Genomic DNA, 20879 nt, shown 5'->3' on the forward strand with positions numbered 1-20879 from the left:
GATGTTGACTCTCCAAATGCTGTCTAATTATAGGACTTAGTTACTCCCATTCTGTCTGTAGAAGAGCAGTTATCAGCCAGTGGTTACAGAATTCAGGTAGCTTTGTTAAAAATGGTTTTTATCATGTGATCCTTTACTTAGCTTTGGAAAACAATTTCTGAATTAAAAAAAAAAGTCAAGAAGAAAAATTATCTCAATATAGTCCAGTGCAGTGAGGAAATACAATATAGGATTTGGCATGTGTCCACAGGAAAAGTCTGGCTTCCAGATGCTTCTTGCCAACCCACAGCGGATTCAGCAATGTTTAAACAACTGACAGTGTACACGCACAGCACTGATGATATAGGGACCCAACTCTGCGGGAGCCTGTCTCATGAGCATTTCCATAGGCTGCAAAGTAAAATCCAAACCAAAAAAAATCACAGTTCACTGACCAAAAGATCCAACATGCACAGTAGCTTTCTTTATAGCATGCAGATGCCACTAAATTAATTAGGGTCTACATAAGGCATATCACCTCAACAAAACAAAACATCTCAATATTTCTATTGTATTAGTCCTTGAAAATGAGAATGTAACCATGAAATAACTGCAGCAAGCAGACAATTGTCTCCATAGCTCACTCATTAGAATTTTATTATATAATATCCAAACTGAAACAAACTTGTCTTTCTCTGCTTGTCCAAAAGGACAGATTGACTTGTGCCGGGTGGTCAGAGGCTGCGGTTTAAATATGGCTTCCTAGAGCCTGGGCCTGTCGCTAACATGTGCTATTTTGAATCAAATAAAATCGTATTTGGCTATTTTTGACCTCCCCAAATTGTACTTTGTAAGACTTGAGAGTAAAATGAAAATTCTGACAGGGCATTTTGACAGCAAGTGGCAGCTGAACTGTCTTAAACATGAAATGTCAATGTTTCTTTATAACTGGCCATTAAGTGTATTATGAACTCAACAGTCTTTACAAACAAGAATACGCTGAGTAAAATCGGCATTTACTAAAGTATACATTCAAGCATAAACAAATATTGTTACTTTTTAATATAAAACTGTCACTGATTTAGCCAACAGTGAAGAAGCCACGATATAAATAAAATTAGTTTGTGATTCTTTTTCCTATCCCCAGATGACATGTTTCTCTGAGATGATATTCTCTCTCTTGATACAAACAACTTCTGTCACATGTTTATATCATGTGAGTTTTACAAATGCAGAGTAAAACAAAACAAAATAACAACAACAACAAACAGGCTTGATTTTTTGTGAGAAAAAAGATTGATCGGCACAAGAAAACAAATAAGTTATTTAAATTAGGACTTCAGCTGATTGCAATACCAACTTCATTTTTATAAAATATTCCAAAATCACCACATTGGTCTGACCTAATAAGATTTCAGTTGCCAGGCGGTGGTGGCGCACGCCTTTAATCCCAGCACTCGGGAGGCAGAGGCAGGCGGATCTCTGTGAGTTCGAGGCCAGCATGGTCTACAAGAGCTAGTTCCAGAACAGGCTCCAAAGCTACAGAGAAACCCTGTCTCGAAAAACAAAACAAACAAACAAAAAAAGATTTCAGATGCAAACATCTATTACTCTTAAGTGTTTAAAGCTAAAGCCTGCATGTAGATCTGGATGAGTCTCTACTATAGTTTCTTTTTCTTTTCTTTCTTTCTTTTTTTTTTTTTTCGACACAGGGTTTCTTGAACTCACAGAGCTCTGCCTGCCTCTGCTGGGATTACAGGTGTGTGCCACTACCACCCCTGTTTTTTTTTTCAAAAACATCATTTGTGCTCTAAACTGTATCAAGAAGCCACTTTAATTAACTTACTTCATAAAGCCAACAGACCTATCGAGATCTCTTCTATCACAAATCCAACAAGGATTTCTTTTTGTCAACATAAATTATTAAAAACATAAAGATCATTGGTGCTCAAAAACGATGTATCTAGCATGGAGCCTTTCCTATAGTAAGCATGCAAAATTCTGCATACCTAACTTGAATTAAAGTTTATAAATCACATTTATTTATAATAAAATCTCTACAGCAGGGTCTTTGCAGTAATCAATCAATTACTCATGGAGAAGAATGTAACCTTTAGCAACAATATGGTCAATGGCCAAACTGAAACAAACCTGTCTTCCTCTGCTTGTCTAAAAGGACAGATTGACTTGTGCCTGGTGGTCAGAGGCTGCGGTTTAAATATCTGAGACAAAACTTAGGGCATGATATGAACAGAGCTTCAAGTGAGACCTGCATCACTCCAAGAAAGCTACCGGGAAGCCTTTTGCCTTCCAGATCTCTGGAAAGTGTTGGGCTTCCTGAGGAGTCAAAAACCTCAAGATTGTACAATATATGATCCAAACTTCTACAACCTCAAGTGCGGTGTTTCCAAGCCAAGAAACTTGACACCATTGTGAAACCCTTGAGGCTCTGGTAGTAGCAAAAGCAGAATCGTGGAGGAAAGCCTCCAGAACCACGGTACACAGACCTCCCAGAGGAGTATAAAAACCTGGCAAGCCACAGTACATGGACGAAGAGGAGCAGCCAAGTAAACATGCAATCCCTGTGTGGCCAGCTCTACTAAAAGTTAACCCAGAATGCTTAAACACAGGAATTAGGGAGAAGGCCAGCGAATGTAAATCTTCATGTTCAAGACCTTTGCCAAGCTAGAGATGCAAACCACACAAGATTATTAGCTTGGCCCCTTTGCCTTCCCCTAGGAAGGATGGATCCCACGCGAATATCTTCTGGGACTTTGGGCCATCTCTTTTTAATGTCTCAAGCAATGGAGTTTCTTTCATCATGTCCTTTGTCCTTTGGAAAGTCTCTTTTTTTCTTTAAGGGAAGCAAAACCAAAAGTAGCTATAAATGTTAAGGCTATTTGATAGTATTTTTCAGATACTCCTATTTATAAACCCTTTCTTGAAAGCTTCCATGAATAGACACCCCACTTTGGTTCTAACAATGAATATGTAATGATCTGGCATCCTCCAGAGACAACACTAGCTGCCTATGTCTCAGTGTGCTTAAGGCATCTTTGTTTTATTAAAGCCCCTGTACCTTTTTTTTTCTTTTCTGGTTTTTGAGACCGGGTCTCTCTGTAGCTTTGGAGCCTGTCCTGGAACTCGCTCTGTGGACGAGGCTGGCCTCCAACTCACAGAGATCCGACTGTCTCTGCCTTCGGAGTGCTGGGATTAAAGGCGTGCGCCACCGTCACCTGGTTAAGCCCCTGTACCTTCTCACACTTTCATCTTCAAGCTCTAACGGTGGTATTTACAGCCACATGGGCGTTCAGACAGACCCCTTTAGATACCTCATCTGTGACCACAGGCTTGGATTGGAACTTTGCTCCTTATCAGTTTCTCCTTGGTCTTTTGTTACATTCATTCTTGGTTAACACATCTCACTAACACTGTCAATATTATACACTAGCACAGTGCCTACTTGATGAAAAATTGTCATGAGAAGATGTGTCGAGCACAGGACCTTAACTGAGTTTGAAAGCTACCATCTGGGAATCTGATGTAACCAGCATGCAAATGGCGTTTCCTGTTTACGAGCTGAGATATGAGAGTCACACAGAGGCTTGGGTGCTAGTGAAGGGTGGTTACTAGTGACTGGAGAGATACTTAGGCGGCGCTTCTCCTGGGCATTCATGGAGAACTAAGAGGAGGAAGTCCTGGGAACAGCCATGGCCTGCTTCAGTCCCTTTCCAGTCTCCACCTCACGCTTCCCTTCCATTAAGCTCACTTCCTTTCACAGCCCACGAATCCCGTGCCGGTTCCCACATTGCCTATTGCATCCTCTCAGCCACCAGATAAGCTGGTGCCTGGCTCCATCATCCTTCTCTCTGAAATTGTCTTACAGTTCACTCAGACCTTCCTGGAAACATCCTGACTAGGTATGTCAAGGTGATTAACATCCATAAATAAAGACGGGGGTTGGAGGGGGTTCCTGCCTTTAATCCCAGCACTGTGGGCAGAAGCAGATAGATCTCTAAGTTTGAGGCCAGCCCGGTTGACAGAGTGAGTTCCAGGGCAGCCAGGACTTCACAGAGAAACCTTGTCTTGAAAAACAAAACAAAAAAAAAATCTATAAATAAATATTTATAAATAAATAAATAATTTCCTATTCCTATATCACGTAAAACATAGGCATAAATGAAAGCAACCCGATGCATGCAGAGATACGTAAGACTTGAGCCCAGTTGTTTACTTACTCTTTCGTGACAGCTTTAGCATTCACTTAAAGGCATTTGGAAAAGGTTATCTGTTCTAGTCAGTGAGCAAGGGAAAGCTGGAAAAGTAAAATATGAAATGAGAAAAGTAGAAAGAAAAAAACTTTGTTTTTTTTCCTATTGCCTTTAATGAGTGAGTGGGCACAGAACGGAATGTCATTTCCTGGGGAATGCCTCATTTGAGATGACTGGTACCCCAAAGGGGCTGGTAATCCCAGTCGGTCCTGCTGCTAAGAGTAGATGACCTATCTTTAACGGTGCAAAGGACTGGTGAAACGAGAGCTTTGCGTCACTCCGTGTGTTTTATTACATAAATCCACGTGAGACTGTGCTCCTTGGGATGGCAATGTTAAAGTTCAATGAAGCTTTGGGCAATCAGGAAGGTTTCAATATTGACAGCATACAATGTGGCGATCATTCTTTTAGGCTTCTGTGATAACTGATGCTATCTGGGCAAGAATTTTCTTAAAGATACCTTCTTGGTTTCTCTTTAACTAATGAGTCCACTAACTAGAGGCTTGGTATTGCTGAAGATACAGTTTCTGGAATTCTAAGGAAGAAGATAATATCTAAGGGACGTGTTAAGAAACACAAGGCTTGCTTCTTGCCCTGGGGCACTTAAAACATCCATTTTTATGTTTGCCAAATAGCTGTATGAAAAGTAAAATCACAAGATTTACACAACAGCAGAAAAAAAGTTACCCAGTGGTGTGTGATTCATTCTGAAGTGAGGGTGCTGTGGAAGTCTGGAGAAGTAGGGCCAGCACAAGCTGGACGGACAGAAGAGGCTTTCTGTGTGGGTGCGGTTTGACCTGGCCTAGATAAAGTGAACACAGCAAAGAAAAAGCGACCATCCTGCCATGCAGATGGGAGGTGAGCAAACCTAACCTGGGAAAGGATGGGGTGCCTGAGGGACGACACTAACTCAGCTGGTTGGAACCGGAGAAGCACTGCATCCCCAGAGACTAGCGAGACTATGAGACTTCAGTCAGACTGCAGAAGACCCTTGAGGGCTAAGGGAGGGATGTGTGCTCTAACCTACGGTAGGCAGACAGCCCTTCTTCACATTTGAGAGGAGCAGAAATATATCACGTAAGAAATATCCAAATTCCCTTTCTCTTGAAAGTGCTTTCCCCGTGAAGTGATCTCCAAGGGAGTGAAGGTTGTGTGCACTATCTCCGTGCTTAGGTCAGATGTCCTGGATACACCCAGAATGCCGGTGGGTATGATCATACTGCACTTATCATTATATGTCAGTGTGCGGTACTGTGCTATCCTGTACTTATGGAAACACTGGAACGTGGCCCAAACATATACAGAATTTTAACATTATCTAAGTTATTCATAATGGAATGACTGACTACAAACCTCTACCCACGTGGGTTAGAGAAAACTGCTATTTTTATGCTATTAAAACAGAATGGCATGATAAGTATACAGAACCTAAAGAACAGTTTTCATTGTTTCTGATGCAGTGAATGTAAAGACTTGAATCAGGTGTGGACGGAGAAAATATCGAAAGGTGTATCGACATTAGACTTTGAAACTGGAAAGAATGATGAGTTTTCACTTAAGTAGTTAGATTTCTTAAATTTGTGTTTATAATCAACTATGGTGTACATGACAATCTAGGTTATTAATCTATAACCTCAGAGTCTACTCCATATCTAATATAATATATATTATAAAATAGAGATCATGTGTAGTGTGGGTGGAAAAATCAAAAGCCAAATCAACCAAAGTTGTATCTTTGCTGTTTCACTGGCGTTCCATCCATGAATCAGTTCATTACTGCAGCACAGTGATTTAGTTCACGGCAACAAGATGAAGCACAGAGCATCACAGAAGATAGTGGAGAGTTTACTTTGGGCAGCGTGGAAAAGGGAGGAATGACAAACTGAAGCTGGACTATGGAAAGGGCTCAGGGCATGGCCAGCGAGTTCCAATTTGGTAAATACTTGGCATTGCGGAACTAAAAAAGGTTACTGATCACCAGATTAATGTGACTATATTTTAGAGTCCATATGTTACCAGTACACAGAATGGCTTCTCAGGTTGATGGGAGAGCACTCAGGAGCCCTCAGGCTGATCCAGGAGAGAAATCATGAGAGCCTGAGTATATGGACAGCAGGATGGACGAGGATGCAGAGGAAGAAGCTGTGGTAATTGGCAGGTGAACTGATGGGGAGACATGATGACCAAGGAAAGAGTAAGGATGAGTTTGAGGTACTTTACACTTGGTTAAACTTGAGTGACTAAAGGTCCTGTTAACAGAAATCTTATTGGGGTGGGAGGTGAGGCTGGGGTGGGACTGAGCTGCCCAGAGAATGTGTAAAGGAAGAAAAGCTCTCCAAGTCCCCAGAGTTCACCTCATTAGTAGCATCACGGTGCACATCTGATGGACTGGGCGACCTCATTGTATACGTGAGCCTCACATTAGCAAGTCTTTCAAATGTCACTTAGGCATAGGAGCTGTGACTGTCCTGCAAAGGTCTACCTGAGCTGGTTCTTGTCCCCAGTCTCCCTGCATGGCTCCCTGAGGTCCTACCCTCTGGTTCCCAATTGCACAGTACCTCAGACCCAGAGCCCCCATGCTTGGTGCTCGCTATGCAGGGAAGAACATGGGCTTTCTCTATTTTCCAGTTTTACCTAAGAGGTTTCCATTTAAATGCCATCTTCTCCTTGGGTATAGAACAAAATAGTTATTTCTTCTTGGCATTCTTATTATAATCTGTAATGAGTTTTGACACAGGAAGTCTTTTTGTAGGCCAGGATGGCCTAGAATCCACTATCCTCCTGCCTTAGTTAGCTTGCAGAGTACTGAGACTGCAAGTACTAAATGCCCAGATCTATAATTATCTTTTTTGTTTTGCTTTTTTGAAGACAAGATTTCTCTGTGTAGTCCTGGCAGTCCTAGAACTTGCTTTGTAGACCAGGCTGGTCTCGAACTCAGATATCCACTGCCTCTGCCTCCTGAGTGCAGGGATTAAAGGCGGGAGCCATCACTGCCCAGCATATTGCTATCTTAATAAAAAGTAAGTCCATCATTTCTATGCCTAAATGTCCTGTACTCACATGAGAATCTGGCACTCAGTGGGCTTTCAATAAATACATGTAGAATGATAGAGCCACATAGCAACAGAATGCATGAAAAGAAGGTAAAATGAAAAGGTGTAAAAAAAGGTGCTCCTGGTCAGAAAATGATTACAGATACATAATAAAGACAGATTAAGACAAAAATAAACCTCTGAATGAGTCACAGTGTTTGTATTGATACAAATTTAAGGTTAATTTTGTTATATTATATTTCTACTCTTATTTAAGGTATTATATTTATACAGCTCATTAAAAAATATAATGTATAGTTAAAAATTACAGATAAATATTTATAATAGTCAAACTTGGAGTCATGTTAGTTAGGTTTTCTATATATACAATGATATATTTCAGTTAGATAATCTCCAACACGTCAAAGACCTACAAAATATGGCATATAAAATGTTTTAAGAACTTAGATGTTTCTTAACAGTGAGACATGTCTGCTTCTGGCAGCACCAATTACTTCAGAGAGGTTAATGGACATTGAAGAAACCTGTTATGAAATTTGCCTTCAATGTGACAAGGCTAGCCATTTGAGCAAGAAACTGTTCTTGCCTGGACTGCTTGATGGTATGCTGTATAAACTGGACATGCAGGGCCCATAGAAAAATGACTGTTGAACTTGCCAAAATGAGACAATCCAACAGGTTTCCTGATTCATGAAAGAGTCTGTCAGACATTCTGCAGGACAAAGTCTGCCAGAGACTATGGGGCCTGTAGGCTGAAGATGGATGCCCCAACATTACAGAAGAACTTTGGATGACTCTGTTAATTCTAGAGTGTTTGAAGTTGCTTACAATGCATTTCTTGTTTACTTAGGTAATATTATATCCTTCTGGGGTCTTTGATGGGGCTGAAGACTAGACAGCTATAATTATAGTTTTCTTTAGTTATGATAAAAGATGAATTAGATATAAAACTTTAGACTGACAAAGATAGGATAGATGATAAAGTATTTTCTTAATTTGTCACATGTAAATGGACTAAATATTGTAACTGTAATTCTTGTTTGATATCTGTTTTGTTATATGTAATTTTACTATGTTAAAGTTAAAACTTTTCTTTTTTATTTAGACAGACAAGGGGAGATGATGTGAGAGTCCCCTCTGTATGTTGTAAATATGTTTATTACCAATGGTTAATAAAGAAGCTGCTTTGGCCTGTGACAGGGCAGAATATAGCTAGGCTGGAAGAGATATATAGGGAGAGTAGGTGGAGTTAGGGAGATGCCATGTAGTTGCCAAAGGAGAAAGACCAACCACTGAGGAAACAAGACATGTAGAAAATGAGGTAACACCATGGCCTTGTGGCAATACACACAAATTAAGAGAAATTGGTTAATTCAAGATGTAGCTAAAAATATGCCTGAGTCATTGGCCAAGCAGTGTTGTAATTAGTATTTCTTTGTTATTATTTGGGTCAGGGTGGCCGGGAAACAAACAAGCAGTCTCTACTTACAAATCACTTCTAAAGAAATAGAAGTACTTCCAGAAAAGAAATGATTTAAAATAAGCAATCACTGAGCAATGGTGTTCACTGGAGTGCTGAAATGCTCATGGTTACATTTAGGGTCTAAGATGTCCCTGCAGGCTCCCTAATTTGAAGACTAGTCTCCAGCTCGTGGTGCTGTGGTGAGAATGTGATACCTTGGGATATGAGACCTAGCTAGTAAAAATGGATCGTTGGGGGAGGGTATGCTGAAGAATGGGGTGCTGAAGGTAACATATGAGTCTAGTTTCAGCCTGAGCTCTCTGCCTCCCGTTTGTAGCCACTGAGTGAACTCTACTACAAGCTACTGCTGCCATGACCCAAGCCACCTCTGCCACCATGCCTTCCCCACCATAAGGGGATGCACCTCTAATAGAGCCAGCATACATCCTCCTCCCTTTGGTTCTCCTGTCAGGTAAAAGTTTCAAAGTTAATCAATACACTTTTCATAAATATTATATGTAACAGAACACAAAATGGAGAAGCCAACAGAAAAGACCAAAGGGATACCAGGAACATCATACTTCTGGCACTGGATGTGAGGTCCAAGACTGATGCCTGGGAGAAGACCAGTGACTTTGCAATGACTTTGAAGATGCCATTTTTGCTATGGGTAAGGACAGAAAATCAATTTCAGGAACTAAAGAACAGGTAAAAAGGCAAGAAGACAGGGACCAAAGTGAGCTCTCGCAAGCATGTGCATGCCAAACAGGAAGCAGAGGGCCTAGCCCATGAACAGGGGAACCAGGGATGTGGAAAAAGGGCAAGACAAAAAGATCTGAGATCCAACCCCAAAAAGAGCTCAAAAATGCCCCTCACCTCAGTCACCAAGTAGCCTTGTTCTGTGGGAAAACCTTCTGACCAACAAAGGGGGCAGGAGATATGAAGTGATAGAAAGTTGTTTCTCTGTAAGCCCTCTAATGAAGTTCTGAAAACAAGGACCACATCTATAAACGAATGTTTTCTTTGAAGAAATCAAGGTAAAGCCTCACTGAGGCTTAATTAAGTTAGCTTGGATTTTCTCCCACTCTGATGAAAGCTCTGCTGAGGCCAGAAACGAGGAGTGCTTATATTTATCACTGACACTTTGTTAACTTGTCCGTTCTTATTAATCACAGCTTAAAAGTAAGCAGCCGAGATTCTCTTAGGAAGCCGATATTCCCAGCTGACCTATCTGCAAAAAATGGTGAAGCCTGATACTCTCCTGCTGCAGAATGTCTCCACAGACAAATGTGTTTGTGAAGCTGTGCACACATGAGTGTGTATGTGTGTGTTTCTGAGACCAAAAGAAGCAAGAGGCTTTTGTGTAGCAACCAGAAAGTTCATCATATTTCATCTTCTGAAACGTGGAGAATCAAGAGCCAAAGCCTCCCATGATATGTTTATATTTTCCACAGGAGGAAAATCTTATCTGAAATATGAAGAATCCGGCTTAAAAGCTTGGTATGAAGGTAGGTGGAAGTTGCACCTTTAGCTGGTGAGGTTTCTAAGGTGCTGGGCCATGTGCAAACACAGACCCTGCAGTGTGACCACCCGACCCCCGGGCACAGTGTTTGTGCAAACACAGACCCTGCAGTGTGACTACCTGATCCCCGGGCACAGTGTTTGTGCAGACACACCCAGCAGTGTGACTACGCGACCCCTGGGCACAGTGTTTGTGCAGACACAGACCCTGAAGTGTGAATAGCTGACCCCCTGGCACAGTGTTAGAATTCTTTATATAAGGTTCACAGAAAAAAATCCTACCGGGTCAGCCCCATTAGCACCATTTTTCTTTCTGCTTTATAAACGTCAGCATTTTTGTTTGATTAGCGTGGCAGAGCTTTGCTTACTTTCTGATTCCGAATTTTTAATATGCATGCTATTGGCTCCTTTAGCAATATAAATATGTGTGCCTGAGAATTTATAATTTAGAGGCTAAGTAAACTTAACAATCAATAATTTCTAGTGATCCTATTAGACTCTTTAAAAAATGGATCCCTTTTGTAGGGCCCTTCGTTCCTGTCAAAGTTCTAGTCCTTCTGTCTTTAAGTCAAGGTGTGCTTGACTTACTCTGGATTGCTCTCATCTCCAGCTGGGAGGTGACCAGTTCTTCTGCTTCCCCGTTCATCACCACACCCCTCTCACTTGACTTAAAGCAGAATGCCCAACGTTTTCACCTGGGCTGTTTTCACTCTTTCAGAACCACATATTCTCATTAAGATTTCTTAACTTGGAACTATTCAGAAATTCATTTTCCAATCTCAAAACATAGGAACTCTTAAGTACCTTGATATAAATACTGGATAATAAAACTTCATTCTTCATTATCATCATTATTATTACATGTAGTTTAGAGACAGAATGCAGAACCTTGCTAGGCAAATGCTCAGCCCCTGAGCTCCATTCCCAGCCCCCTGTAAAGAATGTAGTCTATGTATTATGCACTGGAATTTGCTGAGACTTAAAATTTGAGTTAATAGGTAATCAGTGACTATGTGTATTCAAATAATATAGATTTGTTATCATTCGCTGAGCTCTCTCATGTCTTCTTAGATATAGTGATATAAGTTCACTAATTTTGTGGTTCAAATTTCCCCTCTTGTTACTAAATTTCTGCCTCTTTATGAAGCCATTTTCTAAAAATGGTATGTTAAAAGCATCCCTCTGGCTGGAGAAATGTTAAACATCTAAGTTTTACATTATTACTGATTTAAAGTGAATGTGGTTAGATAAAGCTTTCTCTGTTATTATCACTGATATATTCTACTGTGGTCCTTTCTGGATTTACATCTTAAGTTCTACATTGGCTGATATTATATCAGCACAGGAGCTTTACTTGGGAGGAGCTGCTGTCTGGAGTCCTTGTTTCATTTCCTTACTTTGGAATTCTCTGTGTAGCTTTGTTTCAGGTGTATATCCTCTAATGATTCCACTCAACTAAAAAAATCCAATGTGATCTCTTCTTTAAGTGATAAAGTTACCTTTATGACTATTTTTATAATCTTATTTTTATCATCGTCTCTCTTTGCTTCTTTCTTCTTTCTTATTTTTGGCTTAACATTTCTTTATAGTTACTTTGTATTTTCCCTTTATTGAATGCTTTCAATAATCCATAGCCCCAACTTACCCCAACTAACTTCTTAACTGTTTGCTAATTTTACTTCTTTTGTAAACTGGGGGGAAAGGCTTATTTAAAAAGAACCAACTTCCTGCTCCTGTGTTTACTGTTGTCTCTGCATTCTCCATCTTGCCTGTGCGTTCACATACTTAGGGGCAAAGCTGGAACTCAAAGTGATGCGCCTTTCTCTCCAAAGTCCCTTTTCTAGATCATAACAATCCGCTATTCACAGAGTAGAAGGCATTCTGGATGTATGAGGCGGGGCACGAGGGCTAAAAGGCGACAGTGGCTGGAAGGACGAGTGAAGAGGAGGCTGCCTTGAAAAGAAGCGTCATGATAGAGACACGAGCTGGCTTGGACAGGATTTCTATGTAACTCGTGATGTGTGAGTATCTTAGATATAAATGAGACAAAACACAGTTAATTAAAAGTTGTATGTAAGTCAGTGGTTGGACCAAAAGGCAAGGTAGCTGAACCCTTCAAGACCTATATATGTATGGAAAGATAGGTATAATGCTTGGTCTATAATAAGTACACAGGAGAATTAATGAACTAAAATAAAGGTAATGAGAGCGGGGAAGAAAGATAGAAATTGAAAGAAGGAAAGAGATTGAGGACAATAAAAAATGAGAGAGAAGCAAGTAGGAAGTAAAAATAAATCCAAAGGAAAGAAATAAAAGGACAGTTTCTCAGTTAACAACAACAGCAAAAGATCACATGTGTATTTTTTAAAATGTAACTGTGTGTTTTTAAGTGGGCAAAACAGGGAAAGGGATAAAATTTCGCATGAGTTATTTAAGTACCAGGGGAGGCACAGCTTCTACTCTGTTAGGCACATCAGCGTTATCCAGTTACTTCTAGTTACAAATGAAGGTTTACAAACTAAGACCCAGCAATAACACACAGGGACTGAACAGAGAGCAGCAGGTACCAGTGTGGCTGTCCCACAGTTCCCTGTCCATTTCCAGTGACAGAGACCAGCTCACTCTGCTAGCTATCTTCTTAGAGAACAGTCCCATAAAGAGCACTCCTCCTCCACCTGTCCCACTCAGGTTAGCCTGAATCTCCAGGATGCCTGCCTGCTCTGGAGAAGGGCAATCCCCAACATACAGGTATGGTTTCTCCCTTCACAGTAAGGTCAACAGCCCTATCAAAACAGAACAGAACAAAGGTCCACCTAAAAAAGTCTCTTCCTCCCTAGACAGTAGCTTCAGGGAAGAGAGAAAATGTTTCCTATAGTGTTAGTAACTTTATTTCTCTTGGTCTTCCTCATTTCCCTAAAACAGAATTTCAATACTGTCCCAGAACAAAATAGTGAAAGAAAAACTGAGCAAACCCATGAATACCTAGGAATGTCATGTGTAACTCTTGTTTTATATACTTAAGAAGATCTATGCTGTGCCCATCAACATGAATAAACTCTTACACAGAAACCATAGCTCAAGAAATAAAGGCCGATGGAGATAAAACAAAGGCCACCTAGTACATCCCTGTGGCCAAGGTTTCACACCGTCAGTATTACTGACATTTTAGGCCACATAATTATTTGTTATAGAGCCTGTTTGTGTGCTATAGATGTTTAGCAACATCTCTGCATGGACACACAGAGGGACAGATGGAAAGAGACACACACATATACAGTGCCACCAAACGTACCTGGGAGCAAAAGTCTCACTTGGTGGTTGTCAGGTGACATATTTTTAACTCACAGAAATGAGTTATTTATGTGGTTTGCATAAATACCTGAGTTTATATGTATTATTATATATGTACTTGAGTTAATATGTATTTTTATGAAGAAATTTCTTTGCTATGCCAAAAGCAACGCAGAAAAACCTATGACAAGCAAAATTGTATTCCAAAGCTTCTTATCACTATTATAAAATAAACAATAGAAATATCAAAAATACATCTGCAGTCACCAAAAATAAAAACACAAACAAATAAGGTCTATCTCAATGGTAGAGCCCTTGCTAACACGCACAGAGCTTTGGGTTCAACTCTCAGCAAAATAAAAAAAATATTATGTGTCTGTCTGTATATATGTGTGCATATAAATATACATGCATGTGTGGGTAGATAAATAAAGCACACGTACACACAGTGATCAGGATTTATGAATTTTTCCTTGTTTTTTTTTTATAACTTCAGATAATCTCAGCAGACTATGAGGCTGAAGCCATCTAGAAATTTAACTCTAGTTATCTACTTGGGAAAACATTTTATCTATCATCCTATATACTAAGAGACAGTATCGCCATATACTAAACTTCAGTAGCTTTTTCAAAAAATAAGAATACACCAGGTGGTGGTGGCGTATACCTTTATCCCAGCACTCAGAGGCAGAGGCAGGCGGATCTCTGAGTTTGAGACCAGCCTGGTCTACAGAGTGAGTTCCAGCACAGGCAGGGCTACACTGAGAAAGCCTGTCTTGAAGAAAAAAAAACCAGAATAAAACAAAAATCCCAAACAAACTAAAAACTAAGAATAGTAGCAGGCCTACTGCAGTAACAATAATACTAAGATGTTAAATCCACTATGGATCTGTGACTGTTAACTGACATCTTTCTATTGCTTCCAAAGAAAGAATGAAAAAAACTGAAGTCAGGAATAGTCACTTATAACAGTGTTAGTGCTGGAGACTGCAAGGTCCCTATAACCTTGGTATTAACTTGGTGATATGAGTAATGAAAGGGAAATAAAGTTAAAATGTATTGGGGGGCTTACAACTATTTATTGATTAAATTTGCATTTGTGCTCACTTGCTGGAAACTACTTCAAATTTAAGTACTCAAACACTGTTCTTTTTTATGTATACATAATAGTTTCATTGAAAAATTTATAGCTGCATTTTATTTTATATTCCATTTTAGATGCAGATAGTTGGACTGAATAAATTTAAAGTGTAATTGAATGACCAAAGGATAAAAACACCCTTTGCTGGCTCCAAATCGTTCAATCTGTCATTACAGAAAAAAAAAAATGAATTCACATACACACAGAAAAAAACAGGTTAATGGAATAGAAATTTATCTTCCTGCTTTCTGCTGCCCTCTCTCTTCTAGTCCACTTGCCAGAAGACATTTCCAGTGCAATTCCCCAGAAAGTGGCACATTTAATAGGCTAACAGGAGTTACCATTCTAGTCACCCAGCTGATTCTATTCAATCGATGCCTAGAGAAAGCATGTTGTTGTTAATATACAATTTCCTGCCACTAAAGGGAAAAGGTCAGACAACTCACTAAGATGAGGAGGAGCAAGCTAGGTTGGTTTCTGAAACTATTTCCCAAGTATTGTTCCTTGCCTCCGAGATTCACAGTGCGACAAAAGCGTTCTGCGGCAGTTCCGATAATAAACTGACCATACGTTCTGAAACTCTGCCAGATGAACGCATCACTATGTCACCAATCGTTTCAACACACTTTGGCCAACATACCAGTTGTTATATAACATCACAATGTACATAAATCTAACTTAGTAGTCTATGCTAATAAGTAGTAATAAAACAGAAAAAAAAAGATGGCAACATTGGGGTACTTGAAGAAAAGCCAAAAACTTTTCCTCAACTCTTCCACACATCTGTATAAACCCTTAAATAGAAAGAAATCTAGACATTTATTCTTGTTCTTTTATGAAGTTAGTTAAAAAATTAATGAACAAAAAATTAAAGAGAAAGTACTGCAATAAAGTTGGAATATTCTAAGTGAAAAAAAATCCTGTGAAACCATTTACAGTCTCTCAGAATTATAAACATCTTCAGGAAATAGTCTACAACATAATTTTTAAGCAATGCTTTCTTATTACTGCTGAGACTTACACAGTGAACATTTATTTCACATTAAAACACACTGACTAGAGAAGGTCCCGCCTTCTCAGAGCAGAGCTTTTCAGTTTAAAGCGGCATGTCAGTGCTTAGACTTTTTCTTCACACAGATCTGTGGGCTTCACCTTTCCGCTAACACGGCTCGTTTTCAACAATCTGTAACTGACAGAAAACTGTGTGGAAATTGTATTATTATTTAATTCTAGGAGCATGACCAATCTGACTTCATAGGCAAACGCTGCCCGTACTGAACTAGACAGAGACCAGCAGGCTGAGGCTGTGCTCCACGCTCCTCATAACAAGCACCTTGAGACACTCGGATTTCACAGAAGAGCGAGAACCAGCTTGAATCCTAACTCCGAGACAGGAGTCCCAGTTTCAAATCTTTCAATGAACAAAACTCCTAACTCTCGGAACTTTAGGGCCTGCTTTGAGAAAAATCCCCTCTGTAGCCGCGGGCTTCAGCTTGACAAACCTGCTGAACTGTGCAGACGTGGGAAGAAGGCCGCAGGAGACATTCCGCAGCTGCTCACAGCAGCGCCTCTCCCGGGGCACAGCTGAAGGCTCTATCAAGCTCAATCACTCTGTGCAGCGACTGGGGAATCCCAGGCAGAGGCAAAGAAACCTCATAGCAGCTTAAATTTCTCCCAGCACTACGGCAAGAAGTAACACTACTTAAAGAATAACCGATTATTTGGCTTTGGGCCAAAAAAATATATGTATGTGGGGGAGGGGAGAGGATGAGGAAGAACATCTGTAGTGAGGGAAACATAAGATGTCTCATATTTCTAAAGTCTCAAGCTACTAACAGGAGATCTTCCTTAAGCCTTTGCTATAGATACAATTGAATATTTGATCTTAGTTCTCAGTCAAGTTTTTCCTTTGGTGTTGGGGAAAGAATAGAGCAGTTGAAGAAACCCAGAACTTAGCAGTTAACGCAGCAACTGTAACACAATACATTGACTGTAAAGTCTTAAAGGGCAGAAACGTGGATGACAGGAAAACCATGTTTAAAGGCTCCATGCTTTGGTTTTACAACAGTACACGTTCTCAGTCCTGTTGCAAGTCCTTTTTAAAGTCTGAAGTAACTGTATCAATGATACAGAGACTAAAATCAAACAGCCAAAGATGCTCTCTACCTGAGGGTAAGTGATGCTGTAGCAGCCACCACTTCTTGGGATAAACCAGGAAGTGAGGCTCTAGACACACAACTCGAGCTCACAGGTCACTGTTCCCACCAAATATACTTTTGTGCTCAGCATCTTCCTGCAGAAACGTACGATATAATTCATAGATCATGTGTACTTTTTATAGTAGCTATGATTATTACTATTATTTGGACAGAACATCACAGAAGCATTTACAAGAATTCATTAGGTACACAATGAAAAAATAATGATGTTATGTTTATTGTAGACTTGGACAAGGGAAGCACTGGGCTGAATTACCTCAGTTGATTCTCCCAGTAATAGTATGCCCATTTTATAGATGAAGAAATCATCATAATATCATTGAACTAATAAATAATACAGTCAGCATTTAAAAGTTTTTACTTTAAGTCTTACACTTTACTGACTGTGATGAAAATGATATTTGGACATTAATTTGGAACAGGTTAAGCATTTTAAAAATCAATTTTTGGGATTGATATTATGGTACTACATTGCCTAGTCAGAGAAAAATAGACCCTGTATCTACATTGTTTAAGATCTCCTTTTCTGCTCTACTGGTTGTGAATAGGCAGGAAAAGAGCAAATCAACCTGGGTGTTAGTCACACAATTCTCAGCGCTGTTACAGGCCAAGAATTCTAAATTTCAGATTATTATTTTCCTGTCTTAGAAATCACACAGTCAAGGATCCAAGAGGTAATTAATTCTGCTGTGTAACACTACTCCAGTGTAGCAACTCCAGCAGGCCCAAGTTTTTAAAGTAAGAAAACCTTTTGATTTCCTGTTTGATAAAACACCAATTAGAAAAAATGCTCCTCAAGCCTCAAAGACCTTTGTTTACAGTTCAACAACATTCCTCCAAGACAACGCAATGTCCTCCAGCAGAGAGGACTGGAGAGCAGAAGCTGGCGACATATGGAGTGTGCACGGAACTTCTGCTAAATGGAAATTCCAAGATGTAAAAAAAAAAAAAATGATGTGTGAGTTGGTGGAAAAAACTGTAAGGCAAGTCAATTTTTAATTAAAAAATTATGTAGCATAAACAATGCTAATGAGCCAAAAGTCCCAAGAGATGAGGATTGTATCTGCTTCATTTTAAGTCCCTTTCACTTTTCATAAGTGTATACTTGTACTTGAAATGCCTCAAGCAGACACCTCTTCATAAAACAGAGTTTTGAAGGCTTTCTTTGTCTTTGTTCTTAATCGCTCACCATTCTCCATCTCAAGTTGTCAGTTTGATGACAAATTACACACACACACACACACACACACACACACACACACACACACACACACGCATGCAGAGGCATAAACACAAATACAGATCAGAAGAGCCATGATCTCTGTCAGTGCATCACCACAATACAGATACCTGGAAGCTCCTCATAAATTTCGTCATCTATTGGTTGGCTCCTTGATGGGGTGCTGACTGGGGCGGGATGATCGACGTCATCATATAATTCTCCTCTTTCATCATCATCCTCTGGAATCACCTCGGATCCCATGTCTTCAAAGCACATTTTGTGAAGCAAAATTTAAAAGAACACAAAAGAAATTTAGGACTGTGCTTCTGAAATGAACACAACCCCATAAGTGAATACCCACAAGCTACCCTGATACTTCCAAATGAAAACATGCTTAAATGGGCTTGTAAGAGCATGAGTCTTCAAGTTTCCAACTGTGTTCAAGGGAAACTGCTTTAATAAACAAACCCAAGTGAATGGACCATATTATCCAAGAGAGTGTGTCAGTATTCTCTTGATCATTCTCACAGACGTCAGTAAGAATTTATATGTGAAAACCCAACTCAACCCATTCCTAAAGCAATATTTAAGGAACATGAAAATGTGTTCAACTGATGCTCTTACCTTGTAATACAAATTTCAGCTGCTGGACCCACTCCTCAGCATCCTTGGGAGAAGCTGCTGTAAACTAATGAAAAAAATTCAAACAATAAGAACCAAAATCGTAGCAGCAATGCAAAGGTGTGCTGCATTCTTATCATTTCTTAAGAACATTAGCAATTCTTTTCATGTCTAGGTATACTATTCTTGCAAGGATGCTTCTTATAATGTACAGTTAATTTTGACAAATTTATGTAATTGAAGCAGAGGATGATGGATTTGAAACTCTGATCAGCAGCTGGCAGCTGCACAGGGAAAAATGCTGCTTCTCTTCATCAATGTCAAAGGCTGAACTGATGAACAAAATTTGCCCTTGACAATTAAAAGACATCCATGAATTTCTTTACACTGCTGGCTACAGTTTTCTTAAAAATGTTCTTGTCAGATTCCAACACACTACCTGACAACTTAATTAACTGGCTTTCAACTGCAATCTCAGATATTTAAAACTTATTAAACATACATTCCATATTGATGCCTCGCTGATGGCTCTTGAATTGTAGAGCTGATAATACATCTTTATCTTCATTTTCTCCCACACCCCTAAGCAATACAATATGTATTAATACTCTAATATTTTTCCTTTGATGATTTTATTCTCTCTGCTATGTAATTCTTTTAGGAAATCACACAGTTCTATTAAAGTAGATATAAAATGTTACATGTGATGTTAATTGATAAATTACAGATTCATTTGATCTTTTTTAAGGATAAATCACTTGAACTGATCAGAAATTTTCAAAAGTATTTCCTCCTTTTATGAATGTTCCATGTACAAAACACTATTTTTATTGTTAATATGGCAGGGAACCGTTTTAATAAAATGTTAATGTCTCCATAAATGAAATCAGAACATCTTATCAAGTTAATTTTAAGACAACATAAAAATTCCAACCTGATAGATACGTTTATCAGGAGCACAGATTTCAAAACAGCAATCTTTCTTTCCATCCTTTCTGAGGGTGTTATTCATTCTGACATCGTAGCCTTCTATTGCAAATTCACCTTTCTGCTGTTTGTCTACAGAAGATAAAAGCAAAGTTAGAGTTTCCTTATAAATGCCCGATTATCTCTTTTGAAATTTTCTTGGTCAAGTCTTGAGAGAAATTTCAGTCAGCCACTTTAGCTATTCTAAACTGTGAAGGTGTTAGGGAACCAGAGGAAAAAGGCAGGGAAATACACAGGGAAAAATCTAAGCATTAGAACTTAAAATGTGCTAGAAATGTTAGTTTCAGGGAGCCAATGGCAGAACTGCTCTACCTGAAGCTTGCTGTGCCTTCCTATTTACTGTCCTGCTCTCCCCCAGCAGCACCACCAAGGTGGAATGGCCCTTTGGAGAAATGTTTCTTTTCTTTTTTAATCTTAAAAGGAAAAAAAAAAAAAGCAAAGCATGAAGTAAGAGCCAAGTAATGTCTGGAGAGGCGTGAGAAGGCAAGCAAATCAGGTTTCTAACAGGTTCCTCAGCCAGCCAGGGACAGGGAACTGGGGAAAGCAGGCCTGGATCTACCGCGGTACAATCAAAAGGAAAGATAGCTTCAGTGTGGTTAGGTATTACTTTAAAGATAAACAAACTAGAGCAGAAACAAAAGGTTTACTACTTCAAAACTAAGTTGCTCTCTCCATTGGGCTGTGCCATGTTGACAGGAAAGCTACACAGCAATAGGTTTATCTTCCACATTAACACACAGCATCAAAATCAGAAACAGGAACAAACTGCTGCTTTCCTTGAGCTCAGGGCTAAGAACATAAATGCTTTCATAATCAAGGTAAACAGAAAATACCTATCTTCTTTTCTTAAATGCGCTCATTTAGCACCTGAAGTAACATCACTTTTTAAAAGCCCTGGAGATCATATGTTGCCCATATGTCAAATGGGAAAAAATATGAGTTAGGAATGACCTAAGTCTGAACAATCTATTTATTCATAAATTATTTATCTAGGTGGCTAAAAAATTCCAGTTAAAATTTTTGAACTTTATTTGGTTGAAGAATTCCATACCTAACTATAAGTTTTACAAGACTATACTTTGAAAATTCTAGGCCAGGTGTGTGCCTGTACA

The 20879-nt window shown here is 39.4% G+C and overlaps 1 protein-coding gene across 1 annotated transcript in view; it reads right to left on the reverse strand.

The window, feature by feature from the left end:
* The window catches only part of Skap2 (src kinase associated phosphoprotein 2), a 149519-nt gene that overhangs the window by 35089 nt on the left and 93551 nt on the right, over window positions 1–20879 (reverse strand). The window contains exons 7-9 of the mRNA XM_075955099.1: window positions 19715–19839; window positions 18784–18847; window positions 18288–18422 (exon numbers count right to left, since the gene is read on the reverse strand). Coding sequence (XP_075811214.1) covers window positions 18288–18422; window positions 18784–18847; window positions 19715–19839 — 324 coding nt within the window. The remainder of the gene's footprint in view (window positions 1–18287; window positions 18423–18783; window positions 18848–19714; window positions 19840–20879) is intronic.

This window comes from Microtus pennsylvanicus, chromosome 21, assembly GCF_037038515.1.
Source record: "Microtus pennsylvanicus isolate mMicPen1 chromosome 21, mMicPen1.hap1, whole genome shotgun sequence".
Classification (NCBI taxonomy): Eukaryota; Metazoa; Chordata; class Mammalia; order Rodentia; family Cricetidae; genus Microtus; species Microtus pennsylvanicus.